Source organism: Mesoplodon mirus (genome assembly GCF_964341445.2).
Source record: "Mesoplodon mirus genome assembly, chromosome: 16".
NCBI lineage: Eukaryota > Metazoa > Chordata > Mammalia > Artiodactyla > Ziphiidae > Mesoplodon > Mesoplodon mirus.
Window position 1 is genome coordinate 78,114,943 of NC_138992.1, and position 22,318 is coordinate 78,137,260.

General features: G+C 39.7%; 1 protein-coding gene across 2 annotated transcripts in view; it reads right to left on the reverse strand.

The window, feature by feature from the left end:
• Positions 1-22,318, reverse strand: part of SPIDR (scaffold protein involved in DNA repair) — a 334,647-nt gene that overhangs the window by 208,770 nt on the left and 103,559 nt on the right. For both annotated transcript variants that reach the window (XM_082601006.1, XM_082601005.1), the window contains exon 7: positions 7,081-7,181. In XM_082601006.1, the coding sequence (XP_082457132.1) occupies positions 7,081-7,181 (101 nt within the window). The remainder of the gene's footprint in view (positions 1-7,080; positions 7,182-22,318) is intronic.

Sequence of the window (22,318 nt, forward strand, 5' to 3'; positions counted from 1 at the left end):
AAAACCAACAAACCAAACTGATAGAAAAAGAGATCAGATTTGCGGTCACTAGAGGCAGGGTTGGGGGAAGGGGCAATTGGAGGAAGGTGGTCCAAAGGCACAAACTTCCAGTCCTAAGACAAGTAAGTACTAGGGATGTGACGTACAGCACAGCGACTAAGTTAATGCTGCTGTGTGGTATATAGGGAAGTTGTTAATAGATCCTGAGAGTTCTCATCACAAGGGAAAAAGTGCCTTTTCTCTTACTCTTTTCTTTTGTATGTATATGAGGTGACAGATATTAATTAAACTTGTGATGATACATGTATGTGTATCAAATCTTTATGCTTTACACCTTGCACTTATAGTGATTATATCTCGATAAAACAACTGAAAAAAGATAGAAACCAGAAAATATGGGCTATTCAAAGTCTGTTAAATTATAAGTTTTCCTGCAAAAGTTAGTAAGTAACAAAACCACTGTCCCATATCTCTTTAGCCACATTTCTTTGATACCTTGGCCTGGAAACTAGACAGAGACTGGAGGCATCCACTGTAAATGTGAAGCTCTCTTCCGCGGCCTGTCCAGCACAGCGCCCCTCCACAATGCCTCACGGATCCTGCACTGTGCCAACCTGTACCTGTATTTTTCCTTTGCTTATCATCTATCTCACTCAACACAATGAAAGTTCCATGAGTGTAGTGACATGGTGCACATTGTCTGGGACACAGCAGGCTGTCAATAAACACCTGTGTAAGGAATAAACGAAGGATGAACTGTCCAGTTCCTTGCCTGTGCCTCTCTCTTGCCACCATTCCATCTCCACCACCAGATTCTACGCACCAGAAAATTAGCAGTGAGGGAGAATAACATTTATTTCATATAACTAAAATTAGCACAGAAATATGGGCACATAAAAAATGTCCCTCTGCACAAGTGATGTACATGACAATTTCACAGAAAAAGACACTCTGAAACTGCTTGGTTGCTTACCTGCTACAATACAATTTAAAGCAGAATCAGTGTTTTTTCATTAGCTAATTGAAGTGACCTTAAACAACCCCCCCCCAAAAAAGCCTTTGTTTATCAAGAATAAGCAGTGAAAAACTTAACATTTAAAGAGTTTGGCCCTGTCTCCTGCCTCCAAATCAGGCTTCTTCACTTAACAAATAATCTCTGACTCTAGGGACTAGAAAATAAAATGTTTGGATACTTTTAGGATTTGGAAGGCATAGTGCAGCTCTGCAGGGTTGCTGTGAGAGCTGTGTGCACTCCTCACTCAGGGCCTGGCAGGAGGCACATTCAGTGGGAGCCATCACTTGTATTATCTACATCAGTCTAAACTCCAGTGTCTCACCTACCTGCATCATCTCTGAAAAACTTTCAAGTCTGGAGCTTCCCTGGTTGAAAAACTTTCAAGTCTGGGGCTTCCCTGGTGGCGCAGTGGTTGAGAGTCCGCCTGCCGATGCAGGGGACACGGGTTCATGCCCCGGTCCGCGAAGATACCACATGCCGCGGAGCGGCTGGGCCTGTGAGCCATGGCCGCTGAGCCTGCGCGTCCAGAGCCTGTGCTCTGCAACGGGAGAGGCCACAACAGTGAGAGGCCCACGTACCGCAAAAAAAAAAACAAAAAAAACTTTCAAGTCTGGCACCCAGAAATCCAAGGAGAAATTATAAACAGCAAATTCTCCCCTCCCCTGAATTTAGAGATTGTCCTCTGGAGGAGAAAACAACAACAAATAAAAAGCAAACACCCCACAAAACAACAACAAAAGCTTTGGCAGCGGAGTGTGTAATAAAATGTGGCACTGGAAAACAGTAAGGTAGTGAATGTAATTTTGAAAATATCACAGTGGGAAAAATAGGGAAATAATTATTCTCTGGCAGATAGGCAGCCTTGTGTGAATTTACTGATATTTTAAGGAAACTCAGCATTTCATCTAGGTGAGCCCACAGGGGCTGTTTGCCAACTATATGGGACACCCAAGGGCTGGTTAGCAGTGTATGTGGACGCAAGATTTCCCATGTGGTTGTATCAGGATGCTGGTGAGCAATGCTGGCAAAAGGCACGGACAGAGGTATTTACAGTATTTTGTGGCCTACACTTTATAAAGTTTCAGCTGACCACGACTCAGTGGCAAAATGGTAAAAAAAAAAAAAATTAAAATCCTTTTAATCCGAAAGCTATTAAATGCTAATGCCAATGTGAATAACTAGGTTCATGCTTTGCTGTGATACCACCAATCTAAATTCGAGGTGACACACTTATTGCTTCTGAAACACATACACGTGCACAAAAACCTAAAGTACATCTGTCCTCACAGGCCAGTGCTCACACACACGCGCTCAGTGAGGACTGCCAACATGTTCAATGACAGCAAGGTGAAGAACAAGGAAATCCAGAGAGAATTCTGCTTTGGATGACAGTAAATGCTGCTGCACTTCACTGATTTCCCTCCTTTCTTATCTACCCCCTTCTTCTTTCTGACGTTTAGAGGGAACTTCTACGACCAAAATTTTGTGAAAAATAATTTATTTCAAACCCATCATTTTTTTTGTTGCACTTCTTCTTTTTTCTTTTTTTTCTCTTTACACTCTTCCTGAACAGTATAAGAAGTTCACTGTTTTTTGTTTTGCAAAAGGGCTTTAAATGCTTGGCTTTTTATTTATTTATTTTTGCTGTGTTGGGTCTTCATTCCTGTGCGAGGGCTTTCTCTAGTGTGGCAAGCGGGGGCCACTCTTCATTGCGGTGCGTGGGCCTCTCACTATCGTGGCCTCTCCTGTTGCGGAGCACAGGCTCCAGATGCGCAGGCTCAGTAGCTGTGGCTCACAGGCTTAGTTGCTCCGCGGCATGTGGGATCCTCCCAGACCAGGGCTGGAACCCGTGTCCCCTGCATTAGCAGGCAGACTCTCAACTACTGCGCCACCAGGGAAGCCCGTTCACTGTTTTTTTTTCATCCAAGAATATCTGTAACTATTATTAGTCTTAAAAACATCGATATCAAACATATTGTGAAAATATTTGTTGCACTGTTACTAAACAGAGGTCAGACAAAGGAATCATTACACTCACATCTACAGAAGTCGGGCACAACACGGGCTCGTGTCCTCAGGGCCTGGATCTGCCTTCCCAGCAATGTGCCCAGAACAAGACAGGCCACGATCACGGGTCACCAAGGGAGACTGTTCGATATAAATCTGACTCTGCCACCTGCTAGCCAGGACACAGGACCCTGCCTGTCCAGATTCTCTCCGTCTCTAAACTAGGATCAGATAACCTAACTGGAAGGTCAGCTATGAGGATTAAATGAGATGATAAACTTGTGAAATACTCTGAATATCACTTAATAGAAACTGGCCATTGCCATCCAGGTAAATGGCAAACTAGTGTTGGAAAACTGTTTCCCCTCAAATAGGAAGAAGAGAAATAAAATGGTTCCTGAAAAGAAATCTAGGAAATATTTTTCTCTTGTTTCTATAATCACAATTCTCTATTCTACAGCCATATTTTAAATTGCATATTTGCAAGGCATCACATTGGAATAAAATCCAATAGTGGCCTCCAAGCCCTGAGTGGTCTACCCTCTGCCTTCTCTTCTGTGTTTCATCCAACACACACATCTATATTGGCCTTCATGTGCAGTACACATGCTTCTCTCTGTTCTTTCAACAGCAAAGCTCAGTCTCTCCTGAGTGTATCAAAAAACAACTACAACAGGGCTTCCCTGGTGGCGCAGTGGTTGAGCGTCCGCCTGCCGATGCAGGGGACACGGGTTCGTGCCCCGGTCCGGGAAGATCCCAAATGCCGCAGAGCGGCTGGGCCCGTGAGCCATGGCCATTGAGCCTGCGCATCCGGAGCCTGTGCTCCGCAATGGGAGAAGCCACAACAGTGAGAGGCCCACATACCACAAAAAAACAAAAAACAACTACAACAAAAATCAAGAAAATAGGCACACATAAAAATTTACTCAAGTTTTTTTTTTTTTTTTTTTTTTTTGCGGTACGTGGGCCTCTCACTGTTGTGGCTTCTCCCACTGCGGAGCACAGGCTCCAGATGAGCAGGCTCAGCGGCCATGGCTCACGGGCCCAGCTGCTCCGTGGCATGTGGGATCTTCCCGGACCGGGGCACGAACCCGTGTCCCCTGCATCGGCAGGCGGACGCTCAACCACTGCGCCACCAGGGAAGCCCTACTCAAGTTTTAAGAACCTTGAGATGTATGTCTTTTATATTGAAATGTACTAGAAGGTACTAACAAGGTAAACAAAACTGATTATTAAATGTTATAAGTAAGAGTTACAAAACAGCCCAGAAAAGTAAGCTATCCATGAGGGAAGAAAAGAAGAGTTGAAATCCACAAACTAAAGGTGTTAAAAAATTTTTTTTCTTAAAGCCAGAAACATGTGTTAGAGATACTCACTGAAATATTTGATATTAATATGCAACGTCTTACAAAACTAGACAAGCACTTACTATAACACCCAGCAACTGCACCCTTGATCATTTATACCAGAAAATTAAACACCTCTGTTCACTCAAAATCTTGTTCACAGCACCTTTATTTGTAAGGTCCAAATGTCCCTCCACAGGTACACAAAGTGTGGTACATCCATATCACAGAGTAAGAGGAACTAACTGCTGATATACGCACAAACTTGGATAAATCTCAAGGGAATGGTGTTGAGTGAAAAGAAGTCAATTCCCCAAAGGTTACATACCATATTATTTCATTTACGGAACATTTCTGAGATGACAATAGTATGGAAATAGTGAACACACCGGTGGTTGCAAGGCATTAGGTGGGAAGAGGTGGCTAAAAGGGAGCACGCGGGATCCTGGTGATGAGTGTCCTGTATCCTGACTGTGGTAATGGGCACATGAATCTACCCAGGTGATAAAATTACATAAACAAAACACACACACACACACGAGTGCATATAAGCTGGTAAAACCTGAATAAGGTTGGTGAATTGCATCTGGATCAATTCCTGGTTGTGCCAGTGTACTAGAGATAGGAAAAACGTCATCCTTGGTGGAACGAGGTGAGGGGCACAAGAAGCCACTGTTTTATTTCTTAGAATGGCACTAGTTTAATGTGAATCTACAATTATCTCCAAATGAAGAGTTTTTTTTAAAAAGGCAGAAAGGGCTTCCCTGGTGGCGCAGTGGTTGGGAGTCCGCCTGCCGATGCGGGGGACGCGGGTTCGTGCCCTGGTCTGGGAAGATCCCACATGCCGCGGAGTGGCTGGGCCCGTGGGCCATGGCCGCTGGGCCTGCGCGTCTGGAGCCTGTGCTCCGCAACGGGAGAGGCCACAACAGTGAGAGGCCCGCGTACCACAAAAAAAAAAAAAAAAAAAAGGCAGAAAGATGTGTTGAAGACATCCACTCAAATATTTCAAGTTAGTAAGCAGGTTCCATGTCCCTCTCAACTGTGGAATAATTAAATAATATTCCTCAAATATAAGAAACTTGGGAAGAAGGGCCTCAGGCTAAATTATTACAATTACAGGTTAATTTTGTAAACCATAATTTCTCATATCTGAGGGATATAAAGGTAGACTCAGTGAGATATACTATATTTAATATTCAGAACAAAAACCAAGATGTGGTTCATAAATTACTACTAACTCCTAGATTTCTCAAACCTATCAGAAGAAGGAAAAATCAAGCCCGACACAATGCCCTGGTCATTCAAAATTAACCAAAGCTCAATAACACTCTTGAGTCTGAACAAAATAAGATGGGATTCTGACTGTGGTACTGTGCAAACCCAAAGGTACATCCACACCCTAAGTGGGGGAGGAGGAGTTGCTGCTCTCCGTTGCTTCTGAACTTCCAGATCTGGCAGCAGTGAAACCAACCTCAGAATGACAGTACTTCCATGTTTCCACAGTCTATCAAGTCCCAGGGTCATCCTAGAGCTGCACATCCTTCCCATGCAGTTTGATTTATTATTAGCAAAGTTCATAAGGCAACGGTCTACAGTTATACTCATTTTTGACAGGGAAATTAAGAGGATTAGAGAGTTTAATTACAGAGATATTTTAACAAATCCATCACTGAATTTCAGCTGTTTACTAAATTTTAGTTCTTGGGATTGGGGAGAGAGGGAGTTACCTCTACTTAATATTTTCAAGTTTTTCTCTCATTTATTCAGTTGCTATACACATATAGAAACAAGAAAAAACTTTTCTTATGTTGAAAGAAGAAAATTCTTCTGCCAGGCCACACAGGAAACAAAACACCAAATAGTGAAATGTTCTTCCTAATATATGTTTATAATGAGTTATATCAAAAGTAAAGAAAAAGACACAACTTATTATAAGACATCAAGGGGAGGATTCACAGATCTAAAAAATAAATTCATCTAAGAGACAAACAAAACCCAAATTCCTAAATATAGAGACTTCTAACAGAAAAATTAGAGATGGTCACATTCATATTTTCAAATTAATGGATTAATTTTTGGCTCTGGTTTTTCATTTTATTTTGCTTTTGTCTTTTATTCATGGTATAATTAAATACCATGAATACCCTCTATTCCCAAATTAAAGAAGGGAAAACGTAAGGAACATTCCAAATAAGCTACTTGGTGCCAATGAGCCAAACAAAAGGTCATCTTTTCCCTTCGGTCCAGGCACACTAGTTTGTCTTGGTATTTTTCTAGTCCAACCTCCAGAAGACACTCTCTCAGCTCTGTGCTTGACAATTTGGTGAATTCACTGTAATGCTGCAACTCATTAGAAGGGTCCTGCACCAATTTAGTGAGACTGGGATTTTGGTACATCACTGAGCTTAGTGTTGTTTATTAAATGTTTGTTTCAGGGGTGTGTGTGTGTGTGTGTGAGTGATGTGTGTGAATGTCGTGTGTGTACTGGGAGATGCTGTAAGATGTACTGCTTACTGTGAGTCACAGTCACAAAAGTCTGAAAGCTACTGGGACAGAGCAAGAAAAGGGGGTAATGTAGAACCCTCCCGCTCAGATCTTTGGACACCTAGAGAAAAAGGTATAAAAACAGTGATGATCAACTTCATATATCTTAATGTAAAAATACCTTTAACTGGCATTTTCTTTACTCACAGATGCCAGTGCAAGCCTTACCTGAAAGTGTCCTTTGGTAAGAAAGATACTGATGTCTCCACAAAGAAATGGCAGATCTCTCTCGATTCTGCAGTCCATTTAGTCTTTCTGCTAGCCCGCCTCTGTTCAACAAATTATAATGTATTAAGCTTAGTTAAAAGAAAAGCTTCAGAATAGTTGGTACATTTATATTTTATACCCTCCAATCAGGGACAAATAAAGCATTCAAATTTTAACTTGTTTGGCAATACACTCTCTTCCTAGAGGCCAAATCCTTCTAGGTTAGTAATCTCCTTTTTAAAGGTTTCTCGGAAGATCAGTTTTCTGATTCTTAGAAATACGGGCTCCTCTGAGATCAGTATGACTTCCTGACTATCCTTTCTTAGTTTACTTATTCCATAAATATGTCCTGATTACATGTCTCCTTGTCTACCTAGCCAAGTACCAGGTGCCAAGGATACGAAGAAGGCAACAAGCCATGTCATGGTGGGTCTTACAATCTGATCAGCAGATGGGCAAACAGATAATTGTAAAATGGGTTCAGAGTTGTAGTCAAGAATAAAACCTGTACACTGTTGATAGGTAGAATACTCAAATAAGGATTTGGGTATGGGCTCATTACTTGGCCTACAGAGATAATTGAGTACTAATCATAAACATACAGCAAGGATACCAACATTATACAAAGAAGAAAACTTCCACATATGACAGGAAGACAATTCCTAACAGTGGACATACAGGCACTTCACGAGAGCCCTGACCTATCAATGACTAGACAGATAGATAGATAAATAGATAGATAGGTAGGTAAATTATAAATTCATATAAACACACATTTTCTTAAATTCGTAAACTACCTATACTCAGAAGTCAGAAGCTTCTAACACAGATTTCTCTGTGATCTTAAGAGAAATCAAGATCAGCTGTTAACCACCATTATGACTATATGTTATATAATTTATCAGTGTATTACCTCATAAAATTATGTTCACTGATCATTTCACTACATTATTTCATTTTATTCTAATAATATCCCTTTGAGGTAGAAAGAACAGATATCAATACCCACCTCATACATTATAAAATCAGAGCTTAGAGAGAGGTTAAGAAACTTCTCCAATATTGTATAACTAGCCCGATGAGGAAACAGTTCTTGAAAACAGAAAAGAACTGAGAACAGTGTATGGCATTTAGTAAATCTTCAAGAAATGTTAGTCACTGGTGTTACTGATTCTGTTAGATTTTTACTTGCACCCTATGCTCTTTCCACAATGATTGAAGGATCTTACTTTAAAACATATTACATATATTGTCACTACCAACTACTTTGTTTTCCTATAGGTAGCTGTTTTTCTACAGGCACTAATTATTTCTGAATACGTGTGTGTGCAAGCAGTATATAACAGCCATTTTAAAAAAATTATCATAATCACATATATGCCAAAGAATCTCTACTTTATATATATATGCAAGCCCTTCTTATCATACATGACGTAACTCATTGACACACCCCTCTAAACACCACCACTGAAGGAGGTACTGCCGTCATCTTTATTGTACAGATGACGAACAGAGACACTGAGTGTGCAGCACTGCAGGCGAGACATCTGCTGGGGGTACAGCTGGATGCATGCCACGCAGTCTGGCCCCAGAGATTACAAGCTTAGACTCATGACGTACCCACTGCCTCTGCAAGAATACTTACTACTTAATTCCCCAAAGTCTTAATTGCTTTATTTTGGTGTTGTGTTAAACTGAATAGACAGAGATGTTTTCCTTTGTTTTGTACCATATAAGACTCTGTATAGTATGTTTGTGAAAGACTGAACTAGAATAATGAAAGTTTGTTTGCAAAAAAAAAAAAAAAAAGAATACGTACTACTTAAAGAACTAATCCTAACCCTGAACGAACTTTTTGGCCAACCCAATATAATAAACACAAGAAAAAAAGCAAAACACTGTGTTCTTTGCACAATGATTTAGATAATTATTTGTCAAATGTTGGTTTTCAATCTTATGAGATTTCTTTAGAGAGAAGGAAAAAAAAAGACAATATACAATCTGAAAGAAGTATATGTTAATGCCAAGCCCTAGAATCTCACAAGTAAACTGCAGGAATTACAGGATGAAAGATAGAAAACAAGAGTAAAAATGAATGCAGAACAGTTCTCCACAGGCGGGAGCATCTGAAACCATAACAGAGAATCTGCATTTCCACCTTGGTTTTAGTCATAGGGTCACAGGATACCTCTGCTCCAAGAATACCTGCAGGGAATTCTGAGCTGGTGCACCTTAGAATGGAAACACCATGACCTCAACAATCATAATTTTAGTAAAATTTTAGTAAAAAACCTCTCCTACATTAAAGAAAAAAAAAAAAAAGGTTCAAGAAGGCTCTGCTACAATACATGCAAATTAACTCTTTTTTTGTTTTCTTTTGCTTTTCAATTTTATTGAGATATATTTGACAAATAAATCTGTAAGCATTTACAGTGTACACTGTGGAGACTGGATACATGCGTGCATGTTACAGGACCCCCCCCATTTACTCAATTGACAGATCCACCTCCTCACATATTTATCTTTTTATTTTTCATGCAAACATTTAAATTCTACTCTCAGCAAATTTCAGTTGTACAGGTAGTGTTCTGAATAACCATCACCCCATGTGTACATTAGATCCTGCTAACTTAGTCACTTTATGAGTACAAGTTTGCACCCCTTTTGTATGACTCTGTTCCCAGAAGTGGGATTGCTGGATGGTATGGCAGATCTGTTTTTAATTTTCTTAGGACCTCTGTACTGCTTTCCACAGTAGCTGCAGCAATTTACACTCCCACCAACAGCACACAGGGCTCCCTTTTCTCTACATCCTGGTCAACACTTGTCATCTCTTGTCTTTTTAATGATACCCATTCTGACAGACGTGAGGTGGTATCTCAGTGAGTTTTGACTTGCATTTCCGTGATTATTACTGATGTTGAACACCTTTTCACATACCTGTTGGTCACGTGGATGTCTTCTTTGGAAAAAGGTCTACTCAGTTCTTCTGCTCATTTTTAAAATCAGACTTTGATATTTTTGCTATTGAGTTGTATGAGTTCATTATGTATTTTGGATATTAACCTCATCAGATATGATTTGCAGATAGTTTCTTCCATTCTATAGGTTGCCTTTTTCATTTTGGTGACCGTTTCCTTTGCTGTGCAGAAGCCTTTTAGTTTGATGTAGTTCCATTTGTTTATTTTTGCTTTTGTTGCCTTTGCTTTTGGTGTTAAATCCCAAAAATTCATCACCAGGACCAAGGTGAAGGAGATTACAACCCATGTTTTCATCTAAGACTTTTATGTTTTCAGGTCGTCCATTAAAGTCTAATATATTTTGAGTTGTTTTTTTGTGTGGTGTAAGATAGGGGTCCGGTTTCATTCTTTTGCACGTGGCTGTACAATTTTCCCAACACTATTTATCAAAGAGACTATCATCTATCCATAGTATATTTGCGCCTCCATTGTCTTAAGTTAATTGACCATATACACACAGGTTTATTTCTGGACTCTCTATTATGTTCCATTGAAATATGTGTGTTTTATACCAATACCATACTCTTTCAATTACTACTGCTTTGTAATATAGTTTGAAATCAGGAAGTGTGATGCCTCTAGCTTTGCTTTTCTTGCTCAAGATTGCTTTGGCTATTTGGGGTCTTTGTGGATCCACATAAATTTCAGGACTGTTTGTTCTATATCTGTGAAAAATGCCACTGGAATTTTGATAGGGATTGCATTCAATCTGTAGATGGCTTTGGGTAGTATGGACATTTTAACCATATTAATTCTTTCAATCCATAAGCACAGAATATCTTTCCATTTACTTTTGTCTTCCTCAATTTTTTTCATCAATGTCTTATAATTTTAAGTGTAGAGATATTTTTTACCTTTATTCCCAGGTATTTTAATTCTTTTTGATGCAACTGTATATAGGATTGTTTTCTTAATTTCTACTTTGGATAGGTTTGTGGTTAGCATATAGAAATGCATCTGATTTTTGTATAGAGAGATATTGGGGATTCAGTTCCAGACCACCACAATAAATTTAATATCACAATAAAGCAAATCACATGAACTTTCTGGTTTCCCTGTATATATAAAAATTATGTTTACAGTATACTGTACTCTATTAAGTGTACAATTATGTCTTAAAAATGTACATACCTTAATTTTAAAATAATGCTATTAGAAAAATGGCATAGAAACACAGGGTTGCCACAAACCTTCAATTTGTAAAACAAACAAGAAAAACGCACAATATTTGCAAAGCGCAATGAAGCAAGCATAATAAAATGAAGTATGCCTATATTGATTTTTGTATCCTTTGCTGAATTCATTTATTACTTCTAACAGCTTTTTGGTGAGTCTTTAGGTTTTCCTGTATAATATCATGTCATCTGTGAACAAGTTTTAATTCTTCTGATATTTGGATGCCTTTTATTTCTCTTTCTTGCCTAATTACTCTGGCTTGGATTTTCAGTACTATGTTAAATAAAAGTGACACGAGTGGGCATCCTTGTTGTTCCTGATATTAGAGGAAAAGCTTTGACCTTTTCACTGCTAAATATGGTATCAGCTGTGGGCTTGCACTTTGTGGTCTTTATTATGCTGTGGTACATTCCCTTAACACCCAGTTTGTTGAAATTTTTTTCATGAGTGGATGCTGATATTTGTCAAAGCATTTTCTGCATCTACTGAAATGATCACATGATTTTTTTCTCCATTTTGTTAATATGATGTATCATGTTGACTGATTTGTGGAAGGTGAACAATCCTTGCATCCCTAGAATCAATCCCACTTGATCATGGTATGTAATCCGTTTAATATATTGTTGAACTTGGTTTGCCAATACTTTATTGAGGATTTTTGTGTCCATGTTCTTTACGGATATTGGCCTGTAATTTTCTTTTCTTGAAGTGTCCCAGTCTGGTTTTGGTATCAGGGTAATACTGGACATGTAAAATGAGTTTGGAGGTGTTGAGTTTGGAGGTGTTCTTTCCTTTTCTATTTTTTGAAAGAGTTTGAGAAATATTGGCATTAATTCATCATTGAAAATGAGACAGAATTAAATAGTGAAACCATCTGTTCCGAGACTTTTCTTTGTTGTGAGGTTTTTGATTACTGATTCAATCTCCTTACTAGTAGTTTGTTCAGATTTTTTATTTCATCTTGATTCAGTCTTGGTAGGTTGAATGTTTCTAGGACTTACCCATTTCTTCTAGGTTGTCCAATTTGTTGGTGTATAATTGTCCATAGTAGTCTATCATGATCCTTTGTATTTATGTGATATCAGTTGTAATGACTCCCTTCTTATTTCTAGTTTTGAGACTTTTATCTTTTTTGTTATATCTAGGTAAAGGTTTGTCTATTTTGTTTAGCTTTTCAAAAAACCATTAATCATTTCCACTAATCTTTTCTATTGTCTTTTCAATCTGTATCATATATTTCCCGACTGATTTTTATTATTTCCTTTCTTCTACTAACTTTGGGCTTAATTTGTTCTTCTTTACATGATTCTTTGAGGTGTAAAGTTAGGTTGTTCATTTTGTATCTTTCTTTTTTTTTCCTTAATGTAGGCATTTAACACTATGAACTTCCCTCTTAGAACTGCTTTTGCTGCTTCATATTAGTTCTGGTATGTGGTTTTCCATTTTTATTTGTCTCAAGGTATTTTTTATTTCTCTTTTGGTATCTTTTTTGATCCACTGGTTGTTCAGGAGCATGTTTTTTTAATCTCCACCTATTTGTGAATTTTCCAGTTTCCTTCCTTCCTGTAATTGTTTTGTTTCAAACCACTGTGGTCGGAAAACATGGTTGACATGATTTCAATCTTCTTAAACCTAATAAAACTTGTTTTATAGCATAACATATGATCTATCCTGGAAATGTTTCATGTGCTTTAAGAAGTATGTATATTCTGCTGTTTTTGGATGGAATGTCCTGTAAATGTATGTTAAATGCATGTGATGTAGTATGTCCAAGTCCAATGTTTCCTTATTGACTCTCTGGATGATCCAGCCATTGTTGAAAGTGGGGTATTGATGTCCCCTACTATTATTGTATTTCTAACTCCCTTCAGGTATGTTAAATTTGCATTATATATCTATGCTTGGTGAATAAGTATTTACAATTATTATATCCTCTTGATGAACTGATGACTTTATCATCATGATGACTTTATCATTATGAAATGACTTTTCTTGCCTCTTGTTACAGTTTTTGGTTCAAAGCCTATACACTCTGATACATGCATAGCTACCCCTGCTTTCTTTAAGGTTTCCATTTTCATGGAATATGTTTTTCCATCCCTTCATTTTCAGTCTGTTTCTGGCCTTAAGGGTGAAGTGAGTCTCTTATAAGCAGCATTTAGTTGGGCCTCTTTTTAAAAAAGTCTATTCAGTTACTCTTTGTCTTTTGATTGGAGAATTTAGTCCACTTATATCTAAAATAATTACTGATAAATATGGATTTACTGTTGCTTTTGGCTTTCTGTAACACCTTTGTTCCTTTCTTCTTCTCTTTGTCTCTTCCATTTTAATTTGTTGATTTTCTATATTGGTGTGTTTTGATTCCTTTAACTTTTTTGTTATCTATTATAGATTTTTACTCTGGTTACCACAAGGCTATATAATACACCTTATATTTATAACAGTCTACTTAAAGCTGGAAACAACTTAAGTTCAAATGCATACTAGAATTCTATATATTTACTCTCCCCCACTATGACATTTTATGTTCTTGATGTCACAATTTACATCTTTTATCTTATTTATCCATTAACAAATTATCGTAGTTATAGTTATTTTAAATATTTTTGTCTTTTAATCTTCATACTATATTTAGAAGTGATTTACCCACCACCATAACATCATTAGAATATTCTGAATGTAACTATATATTTACATTTACCAGTGAGATTTATTCTGTCATGTTTCCTGTTACCTTTAGCATCTCTTCTTTTCAGCTTGAAGAAGTCCCTTAGCATTTCTTATAAGGCTAGATTAGTGTGAATGAACTCCTTCAGCTTTTACATATCTGTAAAACTCTTCATCTCTCCTTCAACTCTGAAGGACAACTTTGTTGGGTAAAGTATTCTTGGTTGGCATTTTTCCCCCTTTCAGCACATTGGATTTATCATGCCATACCCTTCTTGTTTGCCAACACTGTGCTAAAAATCCACTGATGGTGTTACTGGAGTTCCCTGGTACGTAACATGTTCATTTTCTCTTGCTGCTTTTAAGATGATCTCCTTTAACTATTAATTATTTACTTATGTGTCTTGGTGTGGGTCTGTTTGGATTCAACATACTAAGAACTTTCTGGACTTCCTGGATCTAGGTGTCTGTTTCTTTCCCCATAATAGGGAAGTTTTCAGCCATTATTTCTCTGAATAAACTTTCTGCCTGTTTCTCTCTCTCTCCTCCTTCTGAGACCCCTATACTGCAAATATTGGTCCACTTGATGGTGTCTTTTAAGTCCCTGAAGGTATCTTCAGTCTTTTTCATTCCTTTCTCTTTTTGGTCCTCTGTTTGGATGAATTCTGCTGCCCTGTCTTTGAGTTCACTAATCCATTCTTCCACTTAATCCAGTCTGCTGTTGAACACCTTTACTGAATTCTTCAGGTTTGTGATTTCTGTTGGGTACTTTACCTTCTATCTCTTACAATTCTCACTTTGTTGATGCATTATTCTGCCAACCTCAGTGAGCATCTTTATGACTATTATTTTGAACTCTTTTCAGGTAAATCACTTATCTCTCTTTCATTAGCTCTGTTTCTGGAGTTTTTCCTTGTTCTTTTTTTTTTGGAACATATTCCTCTTATTCTTCATTTTCCTTGACTCTATGTGTTTAGGAGAACCTTATTGTTCACCTTGGCCTGAGTTCTTGGTTCTCTGAAACTTTTGTGAACATCCAAGCTGCCTTCTTTGTTCTCAGTGGCTCCCAGAAGTTGAGAGTATACCAAAACCTATCAGTGTCCCAAAGGGTAGAATCTCAGTCAGCACCTAGATACAAGCTGACTGGAACCTGGTCCCTCAGTCAGCCGCTTTTAAAGTAGGCAGGAAAACCTATTTAAGGAACATACTGGGAGCTAGGCATTTCTGCCTACTCCCTCTAAGCTGAGCCCTTTGGGAATAGCCAGAAAAGAACTGCTTCTTTGTTTGCTACTTTCCTGTGGGATCCAGAAATGCCAGCCCTGCTGGCCATCAGAGACAGGCAATCAAGCAGTGTTTCTTCTGGGTGGTAATGCCAGACATGTGAAAAAGCCTCTTCTAGGAGAGACCATCAACCCACCGTGCTGTAGGGGGAGGGCAAGAAGATGGCACCCGCTGCCTCCCTAGTCTCCGAGGAGACTGGCAGTCAGCACCCTAGATGTGTGCTAACGTAGAACCTGATCCTCAGGCAGCAGCTTTTAACATATGCAAATAGGCCTCTTCTGGGCAAAGACTGGGAGATGAGTGTTTTTGTCAGCTCTGTGTGCTGAGCCCTAGAGGAATAGCGACGGGGAGTCCTAGCAAGCCCATTAAGAACTATGTCTCTGTTTGCTAGAGTCTCGTGGGTCTCATGGACACAAGCCCCTTTGGCTTTTAGAGCTGGGTGTTATGGGGGCTAGTGCCTCCAGTGAAAGTCTTAAAAGCTGGGGTGCTAGATATTGGATCCAAACTCTTTGCTCCTCACGGAGAAGCTAGGAGTTACAAGTTCCCTACTGATTGTATGTCACTGTGCCAGGGGTGGGGTTTATGGTGAGAGGGTGTCTCATGTCTTAGCCTTTCCTACCCATTTCAATGGGCATACTTTCTCATTTGCCCGATGTATAACAATCTCTCCATTTCTGGATTTCTTTTAGTGGGAACTGCCTTGAGTATAACTGTAGATTCAATATGTCTATGGGAGAAAGTGAGTTCAGGAGCTTCCTTTGCCGCCATCTTGGACTGGAACCTCCAAATTAACTCTTTTCAATATAGTCTGCTAAGTTAGTCACAGATAAAATCCAAAACACCAGTGGAGTGGAAAAAAAAAGATAAATTCACTAACCAAATTAAGATAGTCTAATTATCTTTTATATAAAATAAACAGATTGGTACTGTATCTGAAAAGATTACTGGCATCAATTCAACAAGGCTAAACATTTCTACAAAGTATGAAGTGAAAAAGAATAAAGATTCAAAAACATTCTAAGTTCCAGAAAAAAAAATCATTATTTTATTTTATTTTTTTTTGCAGTACACAGGCCTCCCACTGTTGTGGCCTCTCCCGTTGCGGAGCACAGGCTCCAGACGCACAGGCTCAGCGGCCATGGCTCACGGGCCCAGCCGCTCCGCGGCATGTGGGATTTTCCCGGACCAGGGCACGAACCCGTGTCCCCTGCATCGGCAGGCGGACTCTCAACCACTGCGCCACCAGGGAAACCCTATAATATTTTTAATAAGCTATACTAGGTAAAGAAACTAGGTGAATAAAAAATAATTTAAATAAATATAGTATACAATATTTTCAAGTTTTGCTCTCTGTCAGATATAATAGACACTGTGAAAAAAAACTTGATCGTACGACTGTGGTAATATGGCTTTATTATTGACAACATAACTCAAATATCAAAACAATGTTGCACTGACTTTCATTAGTTATGCCTCAAACAGTGCCATGAATCAAATATAAAAATAAACAAGGAAGAAAGCCCAAAGAGACTGAATTAACATTTCCCCGTGGGGCAAACCACAGGGAGAGAGGGCCAGTGTTCTCCAGCCTTGAAATGCCAACTACTTAACTTGATCCTTGCTAGCTAGTCCTTATCAGGTTAAAAAAAAAAAATTTTTAATCACTGCTATATTCATGCTACATAATGAAAATCTGTAACTTACACCTGCTTTTTTCCTTAGTAGCAGTTTTATTTTCCTCAGGCCCCCTGTTGAACTTCTATGACAAAAGTTGGTGATCTTTCCCTGTGAGGATTATCAAGATGTCTGTATTCTCAGCATTTTCATAAGACTTCACGTCAGCAAATCAAACACTTAATGCGAAACTCTTTCTTCAATCATTACTAGACAACAGGCTAAGTGATGTTCTTAACTCTCTAAAACATGATGCTCTAAACACATATGAGCCAAAACATGTAACCCTTTCCCCTGCTTCTGAAGCAGGTCACCAAACAGCCATCCTGCGCCAATCATGGGCCTTTTGGTCAGTTCGGTAAAGCTCCTCCTACTGTCTACAGAAAGTCTTCCAGTTTGATGCCTGAGACAGACAACCCTAATCACACCAACCTCTCTTTTAGTATTTCAACACAGTAACTTTAAAAGAATAACCACAAAGTAGACATCTCTTAGTTATCACTTAGAAATCACAAGAAGAAAACAATCACGTGCATATTGCTGGATTTGCTTCAGTTGCCAGCAAAACCCCTGTGTCCTCAACCTCTCCGCATATTCTCTTTACCTTCCTGCTCCTCCCCTGAGGCAGGGACCTTAAAAAGCAGCTGTCTTCTCCCTCCTCTCCACCTGACAGGCATGAAGGGTCTGGAAGGGGCAGTCCTGCTCCTCACTGAGGATTCCAGGCCATCTTGCACCTTCCTTATATTCCAGGAGGTGGGGAGGAGAGGACATAGACCATCTTCACCCCAGGGAAGGCACCTCCACAGTTGTGCCAGCAACTCTTTGGAGGCCTTATCTTCTGGCTTCAGGCCACCATTCTTGTTGACATCAGTGCCTGCCAGGCTTCTGATACCTCAACCTCCTCATTCCTTGAAGTCCTCTCCTCCAAGACTGTGTGTCCTCCACCTCACCTCAGCCACTCATCGCCCATGGTCATCCTCTAAACCTCAAGGTTACAAACCGCCTCCCTCCATTAATTCACTCCTGAGCACCAGTCATTCTTACCTGTTCAGCTCATGTCCTCTAGTGTCGTGACTTCAGAAGTGTCTGACCAACCTCTCCCCAGGCCACAACCAGATGGTACAACCCCATCTCTGTGCTCTACACCCTGCATGTTCTCATTCTGACCTTACCCAGTCGAGATTTCATGGTCCAATATCACAATCACTCTCAGGACTTTTATTGACTGGTTTCATCATACTCAATGGACAGTCCCACACTCTGTTCCACATCTGCAGCCCCACGGTTCAATCCATGCTGACTAGTCAGTCTCAAACTCAATTCATGATGACCACTCCTGCCAAACAATCCTACTGCAATTCCCTAGTTAATTCACTCCCCCACTGCATGACCATGTCATCTACTCTCTCTTCTCATTCCTCCAGTATCATCTCCTTTTCCTTACTCTCAGCTGATGAAGACACTTCCAATTTCACCGAGAAAGTAGACGTGATCAGCAAGAACTTGCATGAGTTCCCACTGCCACATATATCTACCTGCACCTGAAGAGACTCTGCCTTCTCACCTGTCTGTGGATGGACTAACTGTGCTCCTAACCCAGGACACCCCTCCATCTGGAAACCCCTTTCACCAAGTCAGACACAACTCCAACAGGTATCGTCTCTTTCCCCTGCTGAGGACCTTTCCCATCAATATATAAAAAAATATGCTCTCATTCCCACTCATAAAAAAGAAATCTCAATCTCCAAATTCCTTTCAATTAGCAAACAGTTCTCTACATCCCTTAAAGCAACACACACAATGAATTTTCTATGCATGCTGTCTTCAGTTTCTCTCCTTCCATTCTCTCTAAATCCACAGCAATTTGACTTTGCCTGACCATTCCACTGAGAAGGCTCTATATTCCCTGTCCTCCACAGTGCAAACCCAGCAGCATCTGTTGTAGCTGGCTGCTTTCCAGGACTTCGTGCTCTCTTAGATTTAATTCCTCCCTCAGTAGCCTCTTCCTCTGTGACTCAACCACTGCAGAGTGCCTAAGACACAGATTCTGTGACAGATTCTCCTTTCAGTGTGCATTTGATCTAGGAAATGACCCAGCTCATGCCCTAAAAACCATCTGGACACTAAAGATTACAAATTCACATCCAGCAGCAACCTTGTCATGTGAAGTCCAGACTCGTACTCCTACTCAGATATATAATGTCTAACTGAACATAGTCAAAAACCTCATGATTTCTTTCAGCAATGTCTTGTACTTTTCACTGTAGAGCTTCTTCACCTCCTTGGCTGACATTATTCCTAAGTATTTTATGGTTTTTGATGCTATTGTAAATGGGATTATTAGTGTCTCTATAGATACACTACTGATTTGTGTATGTTAATTTTGTATCCTGCAACTTTACTGAATTTGTTGATTAGATCTAACAGTTTTTTGGTGGAATCTTTAGGATTTTCAATATATAAAATCATGATAAAAGAAACAGAAGAGAAAACAAATAAGTGGAAAGATATCCCATGTTCATGGATTGGAAGAATTAATACTGTTAAAATGTCCATAATATACAAAGCCGTCTATAGATTCAATGCAATTCCTAGGAAGAGTCCAGTGGAATTTTTAATAGAAGTAGAAAGAAAATCCAAAAATTTGTATGGAACCACAAAAGACCCCAAACAGCCAAAGAAATCCTGATAAAGAACAAAGTGGGAAGCATCACACTTCCTTATTACAAGATAAGCTATAAGATAAAGCTATAGTAATCAAAAAAGTATGGTACCAGCATAAAAACAGATACATAGACCAATGGAACAGAAAAGAGAGCCCAGAAATAAATAAATGCATACTCAGTCGATTAATATCTGACAAGGGAGCCAAGAACACCCAATTGAGAAAAGACAGTCTCTTCAATAAATGGTGCTGGGAAAACTGGATATTCACATACAAAAGAATGAAACTAGACCCTATCTTACACCATTCACAAAAATTAACTCAAAATGGATTAAAGACTTAAATGTAAGACCTGAAACCATAAAACTCCTACAAGAAAATCAAGGAAAATAGCTCCACGACATGGGTCTTGGCAATGATTTTTTGGATATGACACCTAAAGCACAAACAACAAAATCAAAAATAAACAAGCAGGGGCTTCCCTGGTGGTGCAGTGGTTGAGAGTCCACCTGCCAATGCAGGGGACACGGGTTCATGCCCCGGTCCGGGAAGATCCCACATGCCGCGGAGCAGCTAGGCCCGTGAGCCATGGCCGCTGAGCCTGCGCGTCCGGAACCTGTGCTCCGCAACGGGAGAGGCCACAACAGTGGGAGGCCTGCGTACTGCAAAAAAATAATAATAAAAAATAAACAAGTGGAACAATATCAAACTAAAAAGCTTCCGCACAATTAAGACAAGTAAATGACTGTTCACAATATATACAAGTCATTATGCTTGAACTTGAACTTACGCAGTGCTCTATGTCAATTAAATCTCAATAAAACTGAAAGAAGATAACACAATATGTATAAAAGGAGATTACTATTACTAAGGATACAGAACTTCCTATGTTTAAAAAGTAATTGGGAGACAACTTGACACAATACGACTGACCTACAGAATTGACCACACAAATACAAACTTTTATACACTCCCCCAAAATGTATGCATACAAGTATAAAAGCATTTGATGCCAAACAGCAAAGATAGTGGGGAAACTCCAATTTTTGTTTGGAAGTATGAAAAACTCAAACCCCAGGTAACTGTGAAAAGAACTTGTACAGTCAATGTACAGAGAAAGCAAAAGACTAATAAACTCATCTCCCCAAAAAAAGCCTCATGATATTCCCACGAAGGAAAACCAAACCAAACCATATGATCCCCTCACCACCCTCCTACCTCAACTCAGGAAATGTCAGCTCTGTTCCTCCAGCTGCTCAATAAGTCACATTCTCAGAGGCTTCCCTGATCCCCTGTTTAAAATAGAAACGTCCTCCCCTTCCTCCTGGCCATCTGTCCCTCTTTTTCTACTTTTTCTCCGTAAAGTTTATTTCCTTTTGGCATGACGTCTACTTTACTTCTTGGCTCCTCATCAGCCTTCCCCTCAGGACAGGTAGAGTTTTCATTGCCTTTGTTCACTGCTGTGCCTCCAGGACATGAAACAGTGTTTGGCACACAGCAGGCCCCCAACAGGGTTGGGAACATGACCTTCTCTAATTGCATAGGATCAACTTCAACAAAGACATTCGAATCCCTTTAATTTGCTTCCTTTCCTGTTTTCTCCAGAGACTATTACAAACCATCACCATATTCATTTGAGGCTGTAGCTTCTTCACTTTGGGCATAAGGCCTTCTGTCTTGTTTTATGTTAAAAAAAAATACAGTGAACAGGCATCAATTGACTCACCATGCTGTGTCCATCCCACTAGACTCGGTCACATCCTTTTACTCTCCTCTCCACTCCTTTATTCAAGACAGGCCTCCCTCTCCCACTTCCTTTCCTGGACACTGAGAGAAATTATTCCTAACCTCTCTGCCTCCACTGGGTCTTCCCTATTATTCTCTAAATCCATCTCACCTTTTCTCTGCGATCTCTTTAGACAATGGATCCCAATCAAGCCTGATCAAACTTGCAACCTAAGCTCCCCACCCCTCTCCTGCCTTGAATCCCAGCTTCTAGCAGAGGGGTCACAGCACCATCTCCACAACTCGAGCCCTTCGCCTCCTCCTCCACCAGTCCACCAACACTGTCCGACAGTGTCATTGGGCTCTCCTTGGTGTGCATTGTACTTGCCCTCCTTGACGCAGACATATCCTAAACAGATCTAAAACCGTGTTCTTCATCGCCATGTTTACACTTCCTACTACACTCCTTTTTCCTTGAAACTGTCCACTGAGTCAGCTTTTGTGGCACTGTTTCCCACAAGTTCTCCTTCTCACTTTCACTGGGGTTTTGTTTTCACTGTTTTGTTCTAATTTAAAACACAAAGAGATGATGTACAACACAGGGTTGGGACATGTCCCCCTACATGGCAAACACCAGGCCCCTTCACACGTCTTGCTGGGCCCTCCACGGCCTGGCCCCTATGGTTCTTCACACACACACCAGACAGTTTCTTGCCCATGAATCCTTGCCCATAAGTCTTTGCATCTGTAAGTGTTTCCCTGGCCAACCACAATCACAAAAGTAATCTCAATAGTCTATATTTCTATTTCCCTCTTTTAGACATAATTTACTCAAAAACAGGAACAGTCATTTTACTTGTCTTAATTGTCTAAGATAGCACTTGGAACACTGGTGCTCAATAAAATTTGATAAACCCAAACAACCAATCTACATTAAGGAAAACAGTCACATAAGCTGGTTATGACTGAAACAGTGAATGCTCAACTAGGA